Raw genomic sequence first — 19796 nt, forward strand, 5'->3', positions numbered from 1 at the left:
CGCGGGGTGCCGCCCCCCTAATCCATGCGCCCGGCCCCTAATCTACATGCAGGGTTCCAGACGCATGGGTTCCAAAAGGGTTTTTTTTTTTTTTTTTTGGAAGCACACGATTAGAGCCTGAGGCTCCAATTGGCTTAAAAAAAATGGTGGGCTTGGGGCGCAGAGCACTGCGCCCTGAGTCAACCCAGTTGTGTGACAATGACCAATTAAAATTCACTATTGTCTTCCTGATTCTCCTCCCAGCCAATCAGGAAGTGGGTCCCAAGACCCGATTGCCCAGGGAGTCTTAGGAATCCCGGACAATCAGGTCTCAGGACCCACTTCCTGTTCGGCCGGGAGGAGAAGCCTCGGCTCTTCCCGGATCCTCCTGGAGCAAGGAGCAGCAGCCCTCCGTGTCATCTTCCTCCTTTTGGCAAGGCCTCTAAACCCCTGCCTTCCCGTCTGTCTCCTGCAGGGAGTTGTTTGGGGGCAGTGCGAGTGAGGGGGGACAGGTTTGTTTGGCGCCGCGCCCCCCCCCCCCTCCCTGAAATATTAAGCACCGTCCACCACTGCCTGTATGGCTAAAAAATGCCTGCCAATGTGGACCACCACCTGAAAATGCTAAGTGTCTGGCTGTCCTTGGCTTCAAGACTTTCTGACCCAGAACAGGACTGTAGATGAGGTCAGAGCTTCTAGTCTGCCTACTTGTTCAGTCAGTGACTTGGAAAAGAAATGAGGCTGTTGGATCAGCTCCACTCTTCCTTCAAGCCACTGAAGCAGTATTTTTAGAAGGAAAGCTTAGCAGTAGAAGTTGCCATGTTCTTCTCTCTGTGCAGGTTTCCTAAATAAATAGTTTCTCCCTCGAGGATCAGTGATATGCACCAAAGCATTAAACAGATTTATAACTTACAAAAGGAAGAAAAGGAAAACATTTTTTGCAGCTACAAACCAGCTCATCACATTTCTGGGGTAGAAAAGTATATTATGGAAGTTGATTAGTTGTTCGAGGTAATACAACAGTTTATTCTTACAATTTCAGTACTCATACCCAGTGACAAATTCAATAATAACCCATGCTGACCATGGACTGACAACATGGGGTATATTGGGAGGAGCTGGTCACCTGCGCAAAGACAGTCAATACCAAATACACATGACCAAAAAACGTATACTTACACATCACCCTTTGAACTGCCAGCATAAGGAAAAAATGTAAATGAAACACGGCATTACAAAGGTTAATCAAATGCAAGTAATTCTGTTTACTTTTTATATGCAAGCACTGTTTAAATTAGTCCAAGTCCTATGACCGCATATGAACACATCAGTAAACAGACAACAGAAGTGGTGGAGTGTTGTGGACAAATTACATGTACAGCATGTGATCCATACATTTCAATGCCTCCCTACCTGCCCAACTGTTTCTGCAGGTCCACCATGTACTGATAGCATTGGGCATAGTATGTAGCCTGGGCTTCTGCAAACTCATGCAAACAGCGGAGGTGGTTGACCTATGGAAGAGAAACATGTAATACTTTTTCCAGGATATCATCCATCAGCTAACGCTCAGGCCATTAGTAAACATTGAATACTGTAAACAAGGCAAGGTAATTGGTGCGTGTAAATGTATGATCTTAGAACTCTGTGCAAGCTATAACTTAGTAATTAATATCTCTTCCTCATTGTATCAGTGAGATGCCACTCCATCGCCCTTGAAAGCAAAAGAAGATTTTGCAGCGTTCAGCCAGTGAGGGAGTGACTTCCAGACATCCCTCTCCAATCTGCCATTCTTTGATTAAATAAAAAAAAAAAAAAAGACGACAGGCAGAAAATAGTTAGCGGAACAGTTTCTGCTTCTGAGGCAACCAATTTGGCCTACAATTTTCCAACCAGCTTTATTCTGGCCAGACTGACTTGTCTGTAAGTGATGGTTCATCTCAACAACCTGTGCAGATGAATTCTGATATTGTGGAGCCAGCATTTTAAACTCAAGACTTTCTATGAATGTATTATTCCTGGGGCTAATCATGTCAGCCTACGAAACCCTAGGCTGACATGATGAGCTCCCAAGAAAGGAAAATTAAGGTATGAATGGTAACAATTTTCTGTATTTTATTTTAGCTGGACTTGTGTCTTCCGAATCACTTAAGCAAAAGATCACTGAGAGTCTCCCTCTATTAAGGACCTATCATCAAAAGCTGAAAACCTTGTATAATTAAAGGCAAACTTTTGTTTTTTTATAGAGAGGAGAGGTATTTGACTATCTATTAGGTTTTTATTGCTGTCTGTGAACCCGTTAGGGAGATTTACCAACTCAATTTTTCATGTTTACCGTTATCATTGAAAGTAAAAGAAATGCCCCAAATTGTAATATAGGGGAAATCTTACAATGGGAACACTAGTTCTGGTGATCTGGGGAACCCCAAGGGATTTCTTCTCACTTCCTGTTTTGGCTATGGGACAGGAAGTGAAGGGAAATTTCCCCAATTAGATACAGATGGCAAAAAAAAAAAAAAAATGATTATAACCCTGCATTACTCTAGCCAAAATGAAAAAAAAAAAAGCTTTGCCAATAGTTCTACTTTAATATTCAGCCTGTTAGGTGACAACTTATAGCCCACCCTCCTGTATTTTTCCTTTGTTTCATAAATCTCGGGTAGATTAGAGCTCAGGACTCACGTGTGTACTGCTAATCCCTTCCAGCAGCAGTCTGGTGACTTCAGCCTGGCGATCAAACTCTGTTTGCGCCACTCGCAACTCATGTTCTGCCTGTAAGAGAATTAAACAATCTCAGATCAATACAAGAAAACTCTAAAATGAACCTGTCAGGAGTGGCAGCCATTTTCTAGGTTTGTCCAATGTTTCAGTAAATGAATCCAGTAAAAACAAGAGACATCACGGAGGCACAGCATGACAGGCTGAACCACTGGTCCCTCAATATATTGGTAACCAGTGTCTAAATGACAGGTTCTATTCAAATTATTGATCCTTTATTAACATCATTACCAAATAGAACTGGTATTCTGCATTCCAGCTCTTTTGGGACTAAATAGGGTCTTTCGAAAAAAATATACCTATGAGACAAGCCATTAATGCAAGGTGGCAATCTGGATTCTGAACCACCAAATAGAAAGTAGTTAAGCAGCATGGGCTCAAATTCATTGCCTTGAACCAATTTGCTGCTTGAGAGTCTGCCTGAGGGAATACCAGCTTCCTATCTACAGCTTTCACAGGAGATTTTCTTTCTTTGTGATGAATTTGGGAAAGACTTATTTGCATCTGCTGCAGAGAAACCGTACTTGGGAAGGAGCATACTTGTTAATCTTAGTGGTAATTTTGGCACACACTTTTGCAAACTAACAGGTGTACTTTAGTAACTTTCTGCAACTTTCAAAAGCTGACAGCAAGCATTTTTTTGGCAGTTGTCAACCCCATTTGAAAGGGTGTACGCTAAGAAGGCAAAGTGCCTTAACACAGGGCAAACAATCAAAATTAATACTGCTTGAAAGTAGTAATGTAAATTTAAGTTGCCAAAGGGTTTGCTGTACTTGACACCTCATGCTGTTTTTGTGCTATGCTGTTAAGGCAGCTTCATCCAAAATAGCTATTTTTTAATTTGCTGACCATTTTCATTCTCATTTGAGATATCCCCCTCAGTTTCCAATTGTCCGACCACTGTGGTCATCAAAGTACCAGTAATGGTTCCATGCACCCCCCCCCCCACCACCACCCCCACCACCCAATGGATTCTCCATGAGGTAGAACAAACAAATAGGAAAATCCAGCTTTGAGAAGGTGACCCCCCACTGTGGGGTAATCTCACCACTGACACCTCCAAAATTAGAAAAGGGACAATCTTCCCCTGACATCATGAAGAGTTGTAGTTTAAGTCTGTTTTAGTACTCACCTTAAATACCCTCAGATTACATGAAAACGGAATGTTTAATATATTACACAAACCTCAGGGAGCTAGTGAACACTGAAGGGATCCATGTTTTCATTAAAAAGACAAGGAATTTGTAGGAGACGGCAAGTTAAGCTGATTATTCAGATCACTGCAATCCGTTAAATGTGTTTATTCACCTAGCTGCAAAATCCCCTTGAAAAGCGTTGCAAGCCTTTACATGAAAACCGTTTCCAAAGTGAACTTGACACAACATCGCTCCTGCTTCCTGGCCGGTGGTCAGTGTCAGACAGAAAACGGTTCAAACTGAACTCCAGGCATATAAACGTCATAAATTAATGCAAACCTGAATTCAACAATAAAGCCTTAAAAAAGTCTTTATATACAAATTAAAGCACTTACATTTAACTTGGCATTTGCCTTTTGCAGTGCATTGTGCAGCAGTGCTCAGAATAGGGGTGGAAGAAACAGCACAAGGAGCCAATCAGTTGTGTTGCAGTGCAAAAAGCATGCTGATGGAAGATAAGAGCAAAGAGATGACCTAATCATTCCCCTTATTTCCTTCACTGTACAGTCAAAGCGTGGGGTGGGGAGGAGACCTCCTAATGTTAACTGAACTGCAAGCGGATTTTAATTACACCTTTGACTGGAAAATTATATTGCATCACAATGCTATAGATCAGTATAGACACCAAAAAGATAAGACATTGGGACTTTTCATGTGGTACTAATTGATATACATCATGTACAACAACAACCTTCATTAAAAATGACATTTTTCTATAAAAGGTTAAACATTCAGGAATAAGGAGCTGCAAATAAACCATAGGCAAAATTAGAATTACAAAAACACTGCTTAATGATTATATAAACTGTTCACAGGAGAAATACCCTTAAATACCCCACCGCTCAGCATAGCCCATTATATAAAATGGAACTGATCTTTCCTTTAAAGGTAAGCGCTGGTCAGCGTGTTTTTCATACCATTCTTCATAAAGAGACTGTGGCAAAATCTATATAGGAGAGGATGTTCACTATAATAGAGCAATCACAACCCAATTCCCAAGGAAAAAAAGCAGCAAGGGATGAAAACCCCACAAAGAAGGGGATACGAGGGGCAGCTAAATGTTAGTATAATGATCTCCCTTCCAATGACTGCTATGTGACCCAGTTTCTAAGCCTATTAAGGGAGTAGATTTAAAGCTCAATTTGTAGAAAGGAAAAAAAAAAAAAAAAATTACACTTTTGTTACAAAGGAACACTCAAAGGGATGATACACCATATTTCATGTTATTATGTTAGCAACTTCAGAGGAATAGTCCGTATTATCCAATCCCTTAAAGAACTACAAACAGCCAATGGTAACTAACACACACACACACATATTTTTCTAGGTACATATTGGGGTTGATTTACTGAAACTGGAGAGTGCAAAGTCTGGTGCAGCTCTGCATCGAAACCAATCAGCTTCCAGAATTTTTTGTCAAAGCTGAAGTTAAACGCTGATTGGTGTCTATGCAGAGCTGCACCAGATTTTGCACTCTCTGGTTTTAGTAAATCAACCCCACAGTGCTTGCACACACAGATTGGAACAACCTAACATCTTGGAGGACTAACCACAGATCATCTGTGAATGTAGGCTGCCTCATATCCTTCTGTCTCTTCATGTAATCCCAGACAGACTCAATGATGTTGAGATCAGGGCTCTGTGGGGACAAAACCATCACTTCTAGGACTCTTTGTTCTTCTTTACACTGAAGATAATTCTTAATGATATTGGCTGTATTTTTGGGGTCGTTGTCCTGCTGCAGAATAAATTTGGGGCCAATCGCACGCCTCCCTGATGGTATGGCATGATGGATAAGGATCTACCAGTATTTCTAAGAATTGAGGACAGACGCAGTGGTCATCCAAGGAAACCTAATGCAGCACACGAAAGACACATATTTACGTCCCTTCAGCACTGGAAGATGTCCAGCAGTGCAATCAGCACAGAACTGGCAGAAACCAGTGGGACCCAGGTACACCCATCTACTGTCTGGAGAAGTCTGGCCAGAAGTGGTTTACATGAAAGAATTGCGGCCAAAAGGTCATACCTCCAATGTGGAAACAAGGATAAGTAACTCAACTATGCACAAAAACATAGGAATTGGGGTGCAGAGAAATGTCAGCATGTGCTCTGGACTGATCAGTAAAATAGTGAAATATCTGGCAGGAGGCAGTTTGATGGCAAAGGGCTGGAGAGCGGTACAATAATGAGTGTCTGCAGGCAACAGGGAAGCATAGTGGGGGCTCCTTGCAAGTTTGGTGCTGCATTTCTGCAAATGGAGTTGGAGATTTGTTTAGGATTGTGTCCTGAATGCAGGCAGATACATATCCATCACGACATACCATCAGGGAGGTGTGCGATTTATCCCAGTTTTTTTTTTTGCAGCAGGACAACAACCCCAAACATACAGCCAATGTCATTATTAACTATCTACAGCATAAAGAACAAGGAGACCTGGAAGTGATGGTTTGGCCTCCACAGAGCCCTGATCTTATCATCATCAAGTCTCTATGGGATTACATGAAAAGACAGAAGGATTTGAGGCCTCCTACATCCACAGAGGATCTGTGATTAATTTTCCAAGCGTTTTTGGAACAACCTGCCTGCAGAGTCCCTTCAAAAACTGTGTGCAAGGGTACCTAGAAGAATCAATATTGATTTAAAGGGAAGGGGTGGTCACACCAAATATTGATTCGAATTTCTCTTCAGTTCATTTACTTTCCATTTTGTTAATTGATAAAAATAAACAATTAACACTTCTATTTCTAAAAGCATTCCTAATTTACAGTATTTTTTCAAACCTGCCTAAAACTTTTGCACAGTACTGTATACACACACACATCTCGATCAGCCATAAAATTACAACAGGTAAGTGAACATGCTGTCCCTGGACTTGAACTACTGAAAGTAGAAAAATGGGGCAAGCATAAGGATTTGAAGGACTGGGTCAGAGCAACTCCAAACCTGTAGCTCTTGTGGGATGTTCCAAGTCTGCAGTGATCAGGACCTACCAAATTGGTCCAAGGACATAAAACCCACGAACCAGCAACAGGGTCACGGGTGGCCAAGGCTTATTGACGTGGGGAGCAAAAGTTGGCATGTGTAGTCTGATTCAACAGAAGAGCTACTGTAGCTCAAATTGCTAAAAAGCTTAATTCTGGTTCTTATAGAAAGGCCTCTGAACACACAGTGCATCTCAGCTTGTAGGTATATGGGGCTGTGTACCATCAGACAGATAAAAGTGCCAATACTGATCCATGTCCAGAGCATCTGTGGGATGTGCTGGTGGAACAAGTCCCATGCGTCGAGGCTCCATCTCACAACTTACAGGACTTAAAGGGTCTGCTGCAGAGAGAGCTTGGTATCACAGCATACCTTCAGAAGTCTAGTTGAGTTTATGCTTCAAAGGATTATGGTGGGTGGTCATAATGTTATGGCTGATCGGTGTATATTTAAATCTATATCCAAACTGCCATATGTTCCTTATAGTGGTCATTTACAACAATTTGACATGAGCGTTTCTCAGTCACATACACATTCTCATTAGAAACCTTCTAAAACCCTCCTATGGTAAAGGGGAGATCAAGTTCCCAGTGTTATTGTATATCAATTAGTAGCACTTAAAAAGGCCAAGTTTTCCTTATACTGAACTTCAGGGAAGCTCTACTTCTCTCATATGGCTGTATTGAGTGGTAGTTCTGTGTGAATCTCAGAACTGGATGAATGAACAGAAATACACATCTTTTCAAAGGTAAAGCAGCTCTCATATATGAATCTCATCTGGATAGTTAGCCATTTGCCTGGAGTTTGGTTTTAAAAACAAGTCTAGAAAACAAGCACTCTAGAAACAGTTGTCTAGGGGCCAGTTGAGCACCAGCAATCAAGGAGAGTTTGAAGCTAGGAAGAAAACTACACATTAAAAATGTCTCCACCAATAATCTATTTGTATATGTTGTAAAAAAGCCATTTACTAACAGCCCCTGCATAATGCCGTTGGCATGCGATGAGGAGAGATGACATGTATTTTAGCAGCTGCAGAGTCTTGGAGATGGAAATGGAACAATATATTCCCATTTTCACACATTCATTGCTATTCACTTGTTTGCTAACTGCCCCTTTCTTTGTATAACTTCAGTCATTACCACATTCACCAACAGCTTACATTTGTCCTTTCTGTCCATTTTAGCTGTTTGGTACAGTTTCAGATCATAAATCCCACTGTGCCATTTTCACTAATCAACATTATTATGAAAGCATTTAATGTCCTTTAAAAAATGTTACCTACATTTAAAATAGTTACAAATATTTTGAGTCAATAACCAAATGTGACACTTCAGAATGCAGTTTTTAGATTATGAAAGATAAAATGTGGAGGACAGATTTCCAAAACCTGTGACTGTCTCTGAAAAATCAGCAATAGTTGTCAGCTATGTATCATATTCACCTGGTTGTAAAAAGTAGAGAGCCAATCAGGAGAGCAGAAAGTATTGATGAGTTTAAAACTCGGTGATGTAATTTCTTGGCCTTCTGATGTGGCCTGCTTCCTTGGCATGTCACATTGCATTTTTTTTTTTTTTTTTGTAATTAAGATGGCAAAAATGTATGTCTGGAAGATGTCACATTTGATGCTTGGAAAATAACAATCACCTGTCCCTACCCATCCAGAAGAGCTTCTTTCGGGAGGAGGAGAGGGTCATGCTAGGGAGGGATGTTATAAACAAAACAACAGGAGGAGGATAAACAGCCAACAAACAAAATGGACGCGTTGGTCAGTCCTCTTCTGGCATGAGGCCAAGTCTAGAAATGAGAGGTGCCCTTCACAAATTTAGGGTACATGACATAGTGGTATCCCAACCCACAGCCTCAGAAAACACCAGCACTGCAGAACACCTCCAGATAACCAATTAAAAAAAAAAAAAGAAATCTGACATGAATGGCTTGTTCCTGATTTAAAGCACAGCTATGCTCAAATGTTAAAGCGGTTTTAAACCCAAAAGCAAACATTTAATATATAGCAGCTTACAAAATTCTGTCTGTTGATTTTCAAAAGAGCAAGCCATCTACCAAATGTATCAGTTTACAGGGATAAGATAAACCATTTACCACTGACAGGGGAGCTTACAATGATCAGTTTTAATTTATGTAAAATGTGTCTTAAATTTTTTAGTATTTAAATCTGCTAGCACATTTAACACAACCCCCCCCCCCCCCCCATATTGACAATGCTGCGGTCTGCTGTGACTCCTCTTCTCCTTCATCCAGTGTCAGGACGTGTGTTACTGGTCAAATCACCAGGTGAAAACATAGGAGGAAAGCCTTAAAAAGAAAACAAATGCAGCCATAACATCTAATGATTGGCAAGCTGCAATATATTACATTTTTGGTTTTGGGTTTAATACTGCTAATAAGCAATACAAGGGCTTAAATACCTCTCCTTGTGAAAATGCTGCTCCTTGTTCCTCTAGTACTGCTTGCAGCACCAAAAGCTTAGGCATTTTGTCTTGTTTTCTCGGCAGAAAGGATGAGCCAATCTGACCTCTGGTACTCCCCTACAGCAGAGGTCACATGACCTATGCCAAGGCTTCTGGTTATATGTGCTGTAATAGAGGGAGCCAAGAGCAGAATTTCCTATAGATAATGTTAATTACTCCTTACAAAACTGTTAATCTAGCTTTAAATTAATATTTTTTTCAAAGGTGGGAGATGGGTAATTTCACTGAGTCCATCAAGATCACCACAATTCCTCAATTCCCCATACCCCCCCAGGATCCATCATCACCATTTCACATAATTTGTATTATCAAGCAAAATCATATCTGGTAAATAAGTATATTTGTAACCTCTAAAGAGGTGTGCTTACATCTTGCATATTGGTCAACAAAGTGTGAGTAACCTACAGACTCAACCTTGAATGTCCTATCTGAAGAAGTCTGTGTGTAAAAAAAAAAAAAAAAAACAATACTCAAGGCTTAGATTTTGCCCTGTTTTTGGATGGTAAAATACAACCCAATACAAAATGCAAAAAGCTGCTATGAGGAATTATGTCTTCACCATGCCTGCACTGCCACCAAATGCCAGATTTGTGAAGAAAGGTTGTGGTTCATCTCAGTCGTCTACAATTCCAAAAAAGGCAAAAAAAAATATATCTTTTAATTATTTTTATTCCGGGTAAAAGATTTCCCTTTCTGTGGGACTTTTAAGATACCACCATAGTGTCAATATACCCATAAACCCGTTTTTGTTTAACAGATTTTATGGGAAGAATCAAAATTGAACTTCCCAGACAATCATTCAATGGCCAATGCTGGGAGTACCTGTACAGGGCATAAACCCAATCACCCAGGCATGTTTTTGGTGCAATTGCTCTGCAGAACATTTACGTGATTGTTGGATAGTCTGGCCATCTTGGGACTATTGTACCTTAATTTAAAGTGAATGCAGCAGCTGTGCTCTAAATGGAACACCACAGAATATATAGTGCTGGCATTTTCTGAGGCCTGAGATGGCAAGACCTGGTTTAAGTAGTAAAGAACATTTCTGGGAAGCACAGGGCACAACAATAGTCCTACATGGGGTCTTTAGTGTGCTTACCTTGTCCACCTCGTCACTCCAAAGCTGCAGTCACAGAGTAACAGGAGAGATGAGTCTGAGATAACATCATAGGCACTCAACAAAACACAACAGCGAATGATGATCACAGAGAAGGAATGGGAAAGGAAAGGGAAATGTTAATGGGAGTGTGGATCACTGCAAACTTAGCCTGAAGGGTCTAATAGTTTTTTTATACAGCTAACTTATGTGAGGCCATCACAAACTTGGACATGTCAAACTGAGCATACAATAAAAATTCAAAAAGAGGAGGTTATTATTAGTGCACAACCTGCATGTCCAAACACTCAGCAGATCCAGAAAAATAGGCACATTAAGTTACATAAAAATGCTGATTTTCCCTGTAAATGTTAATCTTGGCCCCACCCTTTTTCTGTCTTCAGAGATTATCTTTTGTTGTACAATTCCATCTGTTGCATTAAAGCACCAACAGGGATTATCCAAGATATAAAAGGGCATGGTCACTCACGATCTGCATATAACTTCAGTTGTCTATATTTCTGGATCTATTGATTGTTGTGAAGTGTGGAATTTACTGAAGGTGACCTCTTTATTCATCGTTTCATTACGGGATTGTTTGAATTGCCCATGTTTGTCTTATATTACTAGCTTACAAAACCTATTCTTTGTTTTGTGCCATTCAGTGTAATGTAGATCTTACATGGTCAATATGAATAATAAGGATGTTCTGCAATAAATCAGTGTCATGGGATAAGGTGCACTGTGCAGTGAAATTCTTTTTATGGCTTCGTCTACATGAAGCTGAAATCTAACTCCATATTTTACTGCACTTTTCCCAAGCATCACTACATTTTGCATGAGCCTGTGCCAATACTTCATAATGCACGTAATATCAAAATTTAATGAGTAGCTAAGGCAAAACATGAGTAATGTTCCTCCCTCAAGACAATGAGAGGTGGTCTAGGGGTAAATTTGCTAAAAACAACACTTCTAGTTTCTTTATAAGACAAGATGCTGTTCTGAAGTTAACTCGTATATATACCCATACGCAATAAACTAAGGCTGCAGTTAACTAGCAGGAACCATACACTGGCACTGCATATTTGTATTGTAACACCCTGGTTTCTTAAATTGCTGCCAAAGGCTCCACTGTTCCCAAGCAAACACAGACTTTTGAAAGGCAAGAATTTGCAGAACCGACATGTCTACCAATACCTGGATGGTCGGAGATCTTTGACAGCAATATAGTAAGTTGGACTGATTCAATATGGTGCCTGCAAAGATAGTGCACTCCAGCAAAAAAACAGTTTTTTAGTTTGTGGACAGTGTGAGAAGCACGTGCTTAATAGGCTTCAATAAAGGGTGGGCTCAGGGTGCAGAGCCCTGCGCTTCCAGCTCACTCAGTTGTGTGAGAATAGCGAATGAATATTCGCTATTCTCACACTGTTTTTCCTCCCAGCCAATCAGGAAGCGGGTTGTGAGACCTGTTTTCCGATTGGCCAAAAGGAGAAGCAATCTTATTGGTCAAGGGGGAGGAGGGAGGAGACGCACGGCCAGGGAAGAAGCAGGGGAAGACTGACTGACCCACCAGCCGCCACAGTCAGACTCCAGGGATGGCTCACCATCCAGCACTCCCCAGCTCGGACAGGGGAAGGAGGAGGAGGGGAGATAGGAATCATTCCCGGGCAGGACATCTGCTTCCTACGGTATGGGGGCTGCCTGTCTCCCGCGGTGGGGGGGTGGTCCCCGCATTCATGTCCACCTCCGAGGGGGGGGGGGGGGTCGACGTTGGTATATGTTGTGCTACCCCCACAGGATCTACTGTTAATTTGGTTCAACTTTCCCCCTCAAAGTACAAACAGACAGGCACACAGCATTTTTGGAATTCTCCTTCTGGCTCAAAGAATCAGTCTATGGGGTTTCTTTTTGCATTGTTAATGGGGGAACGATGAACTCAGATAGCAGCCAGAAGCCAAGCAGTCCTCATGCCTATGTACGAAATTCAGGTTGTACTGCACAACTCCTGGCTGTACTTCACTTGCAAAAGAAATATCCCACAGGACTCCTTACACTAAAGGTGACCTGAACTGCCTTAAAAGATTACAGCACCCCACCTCAGTATAGGGGGTCATTTATTCACAGGATGATTGGACATCTTCCCACCAACTTCCTCCTGGCTTAGCTCAGTCTCTGGAGGAAGGTTCTTCAGTAGGCTCCTCAGCTAAGCCTAGTTAAGACCTCAATGTCTTCACTCAGGCTCTCCTAGCTTTCTCTGCCCCAGGGGAGCAGACCCTGCCCTGCAGGACTAAAACTCTGCTCCTCTCCTGACAGGCCTCAGACTACATATGAGCTCTACCTTCACCTTCTGGGCACACCTCTAAGGGGACTGGTTGGAGTTCCATAAAAATTCAGGCTGTCTGTCCTGCTCTCCCTTCAACTAGGCTTCCAGAATACTCTAGAAAATGGGGGAGTAGCAGAACAGCAGCCTGTGGCAGAATGAGTAGCCATAAGAAGTCAACCCCTGCTCCACGGTTTATAGAGTAGCTAAACTAAATGTACCTAGCAGCCTACTCTGACCTAGGTGGGTGCTACATTTACAATTGTGCAGATATCTAAACATGCATGGACATAGGATCCAAAATATGCATTACTATGAATAAGTTTATATGAGATAGTGACTGGAAAATGTTTCCATTATATATATGAGTATTTTCATGCATTTTGTTAGGATATTTCTGCTTTTGTACTATTCAATCTGAACTTAGTAGATTATATAATGATATTGTAACACAATTGGGTAGCTTTAGTTTATTGCATATGGTCATGTTATAGGTTTTCTTCATGTCCCTTTAAAGATAATAAAGACAGCAGGCAAACAGGAACCAGATGTAGCCCCATGGAGAACATACACTGTCAAATCCAATAAAAATTAACTTTGTTATTGATTCTTCTGTAAAAGGCACACCTTTAAAACTGTAATACTGCAGGAAAGAGAATCTAACCTGGTTTATAACATTTCTACAGTACAGCAGCACAAAAAGTAACACAAGTACCTGTGTTAGTCTTTAAATTGATCCCTATGTCCTTGTGAAGCCCATTTGGATCCCAGAACTAGGCTTTACATGCAGCCTTGACTGACTGACTGACAATATTAAGCTCCACCTCATTATGGAACACAGCCCCACCCCTCTCACTAAACTGTCAAATGCCAAATTCTCTACCCCCCACAGACAGCCGAATGAGGGAGAAGTGTAGAACCAGCAGCAGACGTTCTCAAGCTTGGCTTGTGCAAGTCAAGGCTCCAAGCACAGCTCCTATGCCTAGGATCCAAGTAGTGCTAAAAGGGAAGAAGATCAATCTGAAGACTCACATAAGTAGCTATTGGCCCCACAAGGTTCTGGAATTCAGCATTGTTAGTGCCTTTGAAATGTAATAGCCCAGGTCAGGTTTTATTTTAAAGTAAATTTGGTATACACTATAGCAGGTCTGTGGGACTCTACATGGGATGCTCTGACCTCTCCTAGATAAGACTATGACTGATGGATGTTAACAATGAAAGTGTGGACATGAATTCAAACGCTCAAAGGAAGGTCAGACTCCAACAAAAAGGGAAGCCAAATGACCTCCACATCTGTATCACTCCTACAAAATAACTATACCATCACGTTACATGGACCATATATGAGGACCTACGCAAACCAAATGATTTATGAAAAAGAACTTGTCATTGTAGAGATATGGAGCTGCCCCCTCTGGTCTGGTACCTGATCCAGGACTGTCATCAAGATTCTCGGACCTTGCACCAGCAATCAAATACAAGCCAGAAATGTCAGCTTTCATATTTCCACTGTGGTGAGTCTCCTTTTATACTGCAGACTTTTAAACCAGTACAGACAAAAGGGCCTTGAGCTGCTAATGACATTTCCAAGTCCCACTCTCCTTTCTGTTTGTCTAAATGCCTTAAACCAGCCTTTCAAATACCTTTTACTTGAGCCAGGTGGCACCCTTGCCCCTTAGCAACCATTGGAGGCCCTAAATTGACTATCGTTTTTTGATCTGCTTTATCCACCGACTTTGTCTTCCTCATCTATGGTCCAGTGGGACAGCCAATCACAAAACAGTATATCTTTCAGTTTCTCCAAGAGACTACTTTCTTCAAGGGCTACCTTCTACAATGATTTCAACAGTGTTCCAGGAGGCCTAATGTGTTTCCATGGTAATAAATTTCAGTTCAGTAGTAGTTATTACCAGTCCTAAAAGTCCTATGTAGGTTGTCACTGCTGGCCAACTTCTGAAAATGCTACTTAACTGGATGTCTCCGACTTCAGTACTTTCTCAGTCACTAACCCACAGCTAGCATACAGCCAGTATTTACTCATATTTCTTTGGCTGCATGCATGTCCCTGGTCAGTGAATGAAAAAGTTTGAAATGAATGAAAGAGTTCAGCCCAGTAACCCAAAGCAGTAAACAGAAATGACAGCCTGCATATTCCTAATAGTACAGGTTTCCTTTAAGAGCTGGCATTACAAACATTAGGATATATCCACCTCCAATTGAGGAAGATTGCAGTCACAGCATCCCAAGTGCATTCTGCATGAATCTACATGGTTTATGTAGGAGTGAATCTGGAGACGAGCCACTCAGGACCAGCCAAGGCTGCATAGCCATCCAGAGTGCCAGTTAGCCTACTGTGGCGTACCTTCAAGAACCGCATCATCATACAGGAATAGGCCGGCTCTAAGTGAGGTCTGTGATAAGTAGTGAGCCCTTTGTCCTACAGGATTGGTGCTTTCTTGCTGACTACACCATTGTAGTGGTATGACCTGCCTTCTGCTCAGACCCCTGCTTCATCTTTTCACTGTAAAAATACAGAATGTCAGGCCAAAATAGGATCAAATAGTCCAAGGTAATTTTAGTTGTTGATTAAAAAAAAAAATATATATATATATAAAAACATAGACAATGTGTTTTGGGGGCAACACCACTCCCCCTTCATCTATATTAGAACCAGTATAGAACTCTCCTCATGGAGGAGCAACCTCACAGCAGTTGCTGCTCTGCTGTCAGGTTGTTTCTCCATTATGAGGGTTCAGTATTGGTTCTAATTTTATATATATATGTGTGTGTGTGTGTATATATATAATATGTGTGTGTGTGTGAAGTAATTGGTTTCTCACAGCCCATCTAAGTTTTATACTCTTATAAATGGGGTGTGGTGTTGTCCCCAAAATGCATTGACATTTTTTTATATGACTTTTTGAAATCAACAATTAAACTTATCTTGAACTCTTTTACTGTATTTTTATGGTTCAAGCTACTGTTGGGTGCCCATCAAGCAGAGACTTGCTGTGTGGGAGCTGCGTCACTAGAGCTATTGACCTTGTTTGAAGTTTTCTTTCATCTGACTACATTTGCAACTCTAAAAGTTCCCAGAGCCTTTGACTATGTTGTTCTGGAGTCATTTTCTCAGGGAGTCATGCAAAGTCCTTTAAAGAGAAGTTTGGGAGTTAAATATCAGAAAAATGCGCCATCTGTCCCCTGCCACCTCTGGATCGAGAACTGGGTGATCAAAGACTGCTTATCGCTCAGTTTTCTGTCTTCAGTGAGCAGAGCACTGGTGACCGTCAGTCATGGTTCTCTGCTCTGCCCCTCTAGCGCTCACTGGAGCACAAGGCTGTGCAGGGGGCAGGAGTGGCTGGCTCAGTGTCCCAGTGGCTTGCTGAGAGCCAGCTGCCAGTCCAGGCATCTAAATCACAGGATCTCTCCAGAGTCTGGCCCAGTTAAGAGAAATCAGCCGACAATGGACTAAGTGCACTCCTGTAACCCACAGGAGAAGCAGGACCAAAAAAGCTTTGGCCTTGCTTCTCCTTTAACCCCTTCAGCCCCATAAGGTTTTACCCCCTTAATGACCAGGCCATTTGTTGGATACAGCACTGCATTAATTTAACTGACAATTGCGCTGTCGTGCGATGCTGTACTCAAATAAAGTTTATGTTCTTTTTTTTTCCACAAATAGAGCTTTCTTTTCGTGGTATTTGATCACCTCTGCAGTTTTTATTTTTTGCGCTATAAACTAAAAAAAATAAAAAATAAAGGAGTGACAGCTTTGAAAAAAAAAACAATATTTTTTACTTTCTGCTATAAAACACATCCAATTAAAAAACGCTATAAAAAAAAAAAAAACTAATTTCTTTATCAATTTAGGCCAATATGTATTCTGCTACATATTTTTGGTTAAAAAAAATCCCAATAAACATATATTTATTAGTTTGCGCAAAAGTTATAGAGTCTACAAACTATGGGATAGATTTATGACATTTTTATTTATTTTTTTTACTAGTAATGGTGGCGATCAGTGATTTTTAGAGGGACTGAGACATTGCGGGGACAATTTGGACACCTGACATTTTAACACTTATTTGGGAACCAGTGACATTACAGTGATCAGTGCAAAAAAAAAAGTAGTTACTGTACTAATGACACTGGCAGGGAAGGTTTCTAACTGTGTGGGGGAAGGTCTGACTGGATGAAGACAGAGATCCATGTTCCTGCTTAGCAGGAACACAAGATCCCTGTCAGAATGGCGATCTGCCTTGTTTACATAAGCAGATCGCCGTTCTGCCACTCTGGGGAGCGATCACGGGCGGACGGTGAACCCGCTCATTGGCTCCCCTTTTGTCTAATTTGCGTGCGCGTGCCGTCCCAGTATCTATTGCACGAAATGACGTACAGGTACACGGTTTTGCACAATAGAGCCGCCCTGCCACAGTATATCTGCGGTATGCGGTCTTTAACTGGTTAAACAACAACATAAGCATAATAAGGTGGCCTTATTACTGAGATCTCATGAAATATGCTAATTGTCTGGGTGTCATACTGACCCTCTTGCTTCAATACTTTGAGTGACTGACCCAGAAAAATAATACAGATGTGTTATTGACTTTTTTCCAACCCTAATGACTCAAAGCAGTGAATCCAGTGGGTCAAAATAACAGCCAGGCAACTACCATTTCCAGATATGCCCTGTATTTCTTTATGGAGAGGTTAAGCTTCTGCAGACTACACACATAACCTGATTACACAATTTCCCTATGTTTACCTACAACTAGATCGAGAGTTTACTTGACTAAACAGAATATGAATTTTTAGATAAGAACTCAAACAATGGTTGTTGGTAAATCTAAAGTCATGCCAAGTTCTTAAACAAAACCGGTAATAACATAAACATGGAGGAGACCATTGCTGAGATCTTCTAAAAAGGTCCAGTTTTGAACTAGACATACCAGTGTATTCATTCAACCTTATTAATTATGTACTATGTATTAAAGCAGGGCATACACACTACACTTTCTGAGCAACTGCCAATAGATTTATCAATAACCATGTAATATGATGGCTTATGCAATCTACCCCATAAATTTATATCAAACCAGGCAGGCCCTTTACAAAGTGTATGGCTAGCTTTAGATTTACCAACATTACATATTATGAGAGCCTACCTAAAACAATACACTTATTGCTCAAACACATTGTGCCTTGCACTACATTGTTAAAGAAGATAAATTACATAAAATTAACGTACATGAAATATGTGTGGCAGTGTAGGGTGCATGTGACATTTCTATGGCATAAAATGTATGCTCAAAGGTTGGGATGTGGTGAATGCAATATAACTCAAGTAAAGCCAATATTAAGATTGGAGAAAAGAGCCAATATTTACTGTATCACAAATATTTGAACCATCCTTTATTAAACTTGACAGTCTGATTCCTATTCTAATTCTAGGAGGGGCGTGTACAGTCACTGGGGTTGAGTAATAAAAACTGGGGGAATGGCAACTGGAGCAAACGTGCAACTGCTGTACAGATTTCATCTTGTGTTCTCTATGACTAAACCAAAAATAAACCTAGCTGGTTGCTGTGGTTAATGTGTCCATTTTGCTTGAAGTTTTTCATTCCTTTACTTCCTTTCTTTAGCTACATAGTTAGATGTAGTGAGATCTACACTGCCTGTAGACGGTGTCTATAAACACTTCATACATACAATACATCAGTAAGGTCTAGAATTGTTAATCCCTGAGACCTAGACTGTCAGTCCTGAGCAGCTGATAGGGAGTGACGAGAGCCAAGAAAAGGTGGGGGGGAGTAGATTGATCTTACCGCTGACGCACTGGCCGACAGTACGTAATTACGAGGACGGGTCTCCTGAAAGTCAGGCAAAGCCTGCGGGGAACAGAGCTCATGTCATGCAGGGAGAACATGAGTGACAAAGCAGAAAACAGAAGCACACCAAACAAAACAAAATAAAAATGGATGGAAATGGGGGGCAGAGAGCAATTGACATCATCGGGACCATTAATGCCCCAAACTAGTTTCTGTCAGATAAAACTTTCTAAGAAACCCAGATTTCCTTAAAAATGGCAGACATTTTTCACAGCCCCTTGTTTTTTTTCCTATTCCTAATACATATAGATATAAAATATACCTATATATAAATATAGATCTATATATAGCACTTTAAAACATCTTCATACAATCAGCGTCAAAATATATCACTTTAAAACATAATTACAACTAGCACAGCCCAAGCAGCCATTTTGTATGCTGGGACAATAGTGAGCCAAATGAGATTGCCAGTTTGCACAATTTTCCTAATTGAGCTGAAATGAAAATCTATTTTTTCTTTTTCTAAAATCTTCCCAAATATTAGTTGTGAAGCACACTCGTTGCATAGTAAAAGAGTTCCCACTTAATTTCACTTCAGCAATCTTTTACAATGTGGAAGATGTTTATTACTTCAAATGCAATAGGCTTCCCATCAGCTTTTATTTTTTCAGTATTTGTTGTCCTGGAACTATTTTTTAGAGTAGTTGCGTGTTTTTTTCTGGCTGGTTTTAAAAGGAGCATTGACCCATTTTCAGAATTTTGACTGGCAAGCCTGTCGTCCCAATCACCTCACAAAAACCAGTTTACCTTGCTCAGGCACTGATCCAGCTGGTTCTCTAAAACTTAGGGGCTAAATCAGTGGTTGTCAATTTGCAAGGTAAAAGGGGGCTCAAAAAGGGGACACATTTAGTAGCCATTACATGTAATGCTACAGAAGACTGAAGATTTGCTGGAGGAAATGGTTAAAGATTGTTCTTCAGGAGTAGCTGGAAACCAAAGTCATGCTATTAGGAGACAGTCTGAGACTAGGGACATGTTGAATGAATCTACTAGATTTTAAGAGCCCCTTTACAAAATCAATGCTCCCTCTGACTGCTGGGGCCCAGGAGCTGCACTTCAAACATTCAA

At 40.9% G+C, this 19796-nt stretch overlaps 1 protein-coding gene across 8 annotated transcripts in view; it reads right to left on the bottom strand.

Annotated features, from left to right (window-relative positions):
- SH3GLB2 (SH3 domain containing GRB2 like, endophilin B2) overlaps window positions 1–19796 on the bottom strand; it is a 175152-nt gene that overhangs the window by 13403 nt on the left and 141953 nt on the right. For 3 of the 8 annotated variants that reach the window (XM_073600121.1, XM_073600123.1, XM_073600120.1), the window contains exons 7-11: window positions 18663–18725; window positions 10524–10547; window positions 2659–2748; window positions 1390–1490; window positions 1156–1170 (exon numbers count right to left, since the gene is read on the bottom strand). In XM_073600121.1, coding sequence (XP_073456222.1) covers window positions 1156–1170; window positions 1390–1490; window positions 2659–2748; window positions 10524–10547; window positions 18663–18725 — 293 coding nt within the window. The remainder of the gene's footprint in view (window positions 1–1155; window positions 1171–1389; window positions 1491–2658; window positions 2749–10523; window positions 10548–18662; window positions 18726–19796) is intronic. The other 5 variants (XM_073600125.1, XM_073600124.1, XM_073600127.1 and 2 more) reach the window with 5 other exon arrangements.

The sequence above is a fragment of the Aquarana catesbeiana genome, linkage group LG09 (assembly GCF_042186555.1).
Source record: "Aquarana catesbeiana isolate 2022-GZ linkage group LG09, ASM4218655v1, whole genome shotgun sequence".
Lineage (NCBI taxonomy): Eukaryota > Metazoa > Chordata > Amphibia > Anura > Ranidae > Aquarana > Aquarana catesbeiana.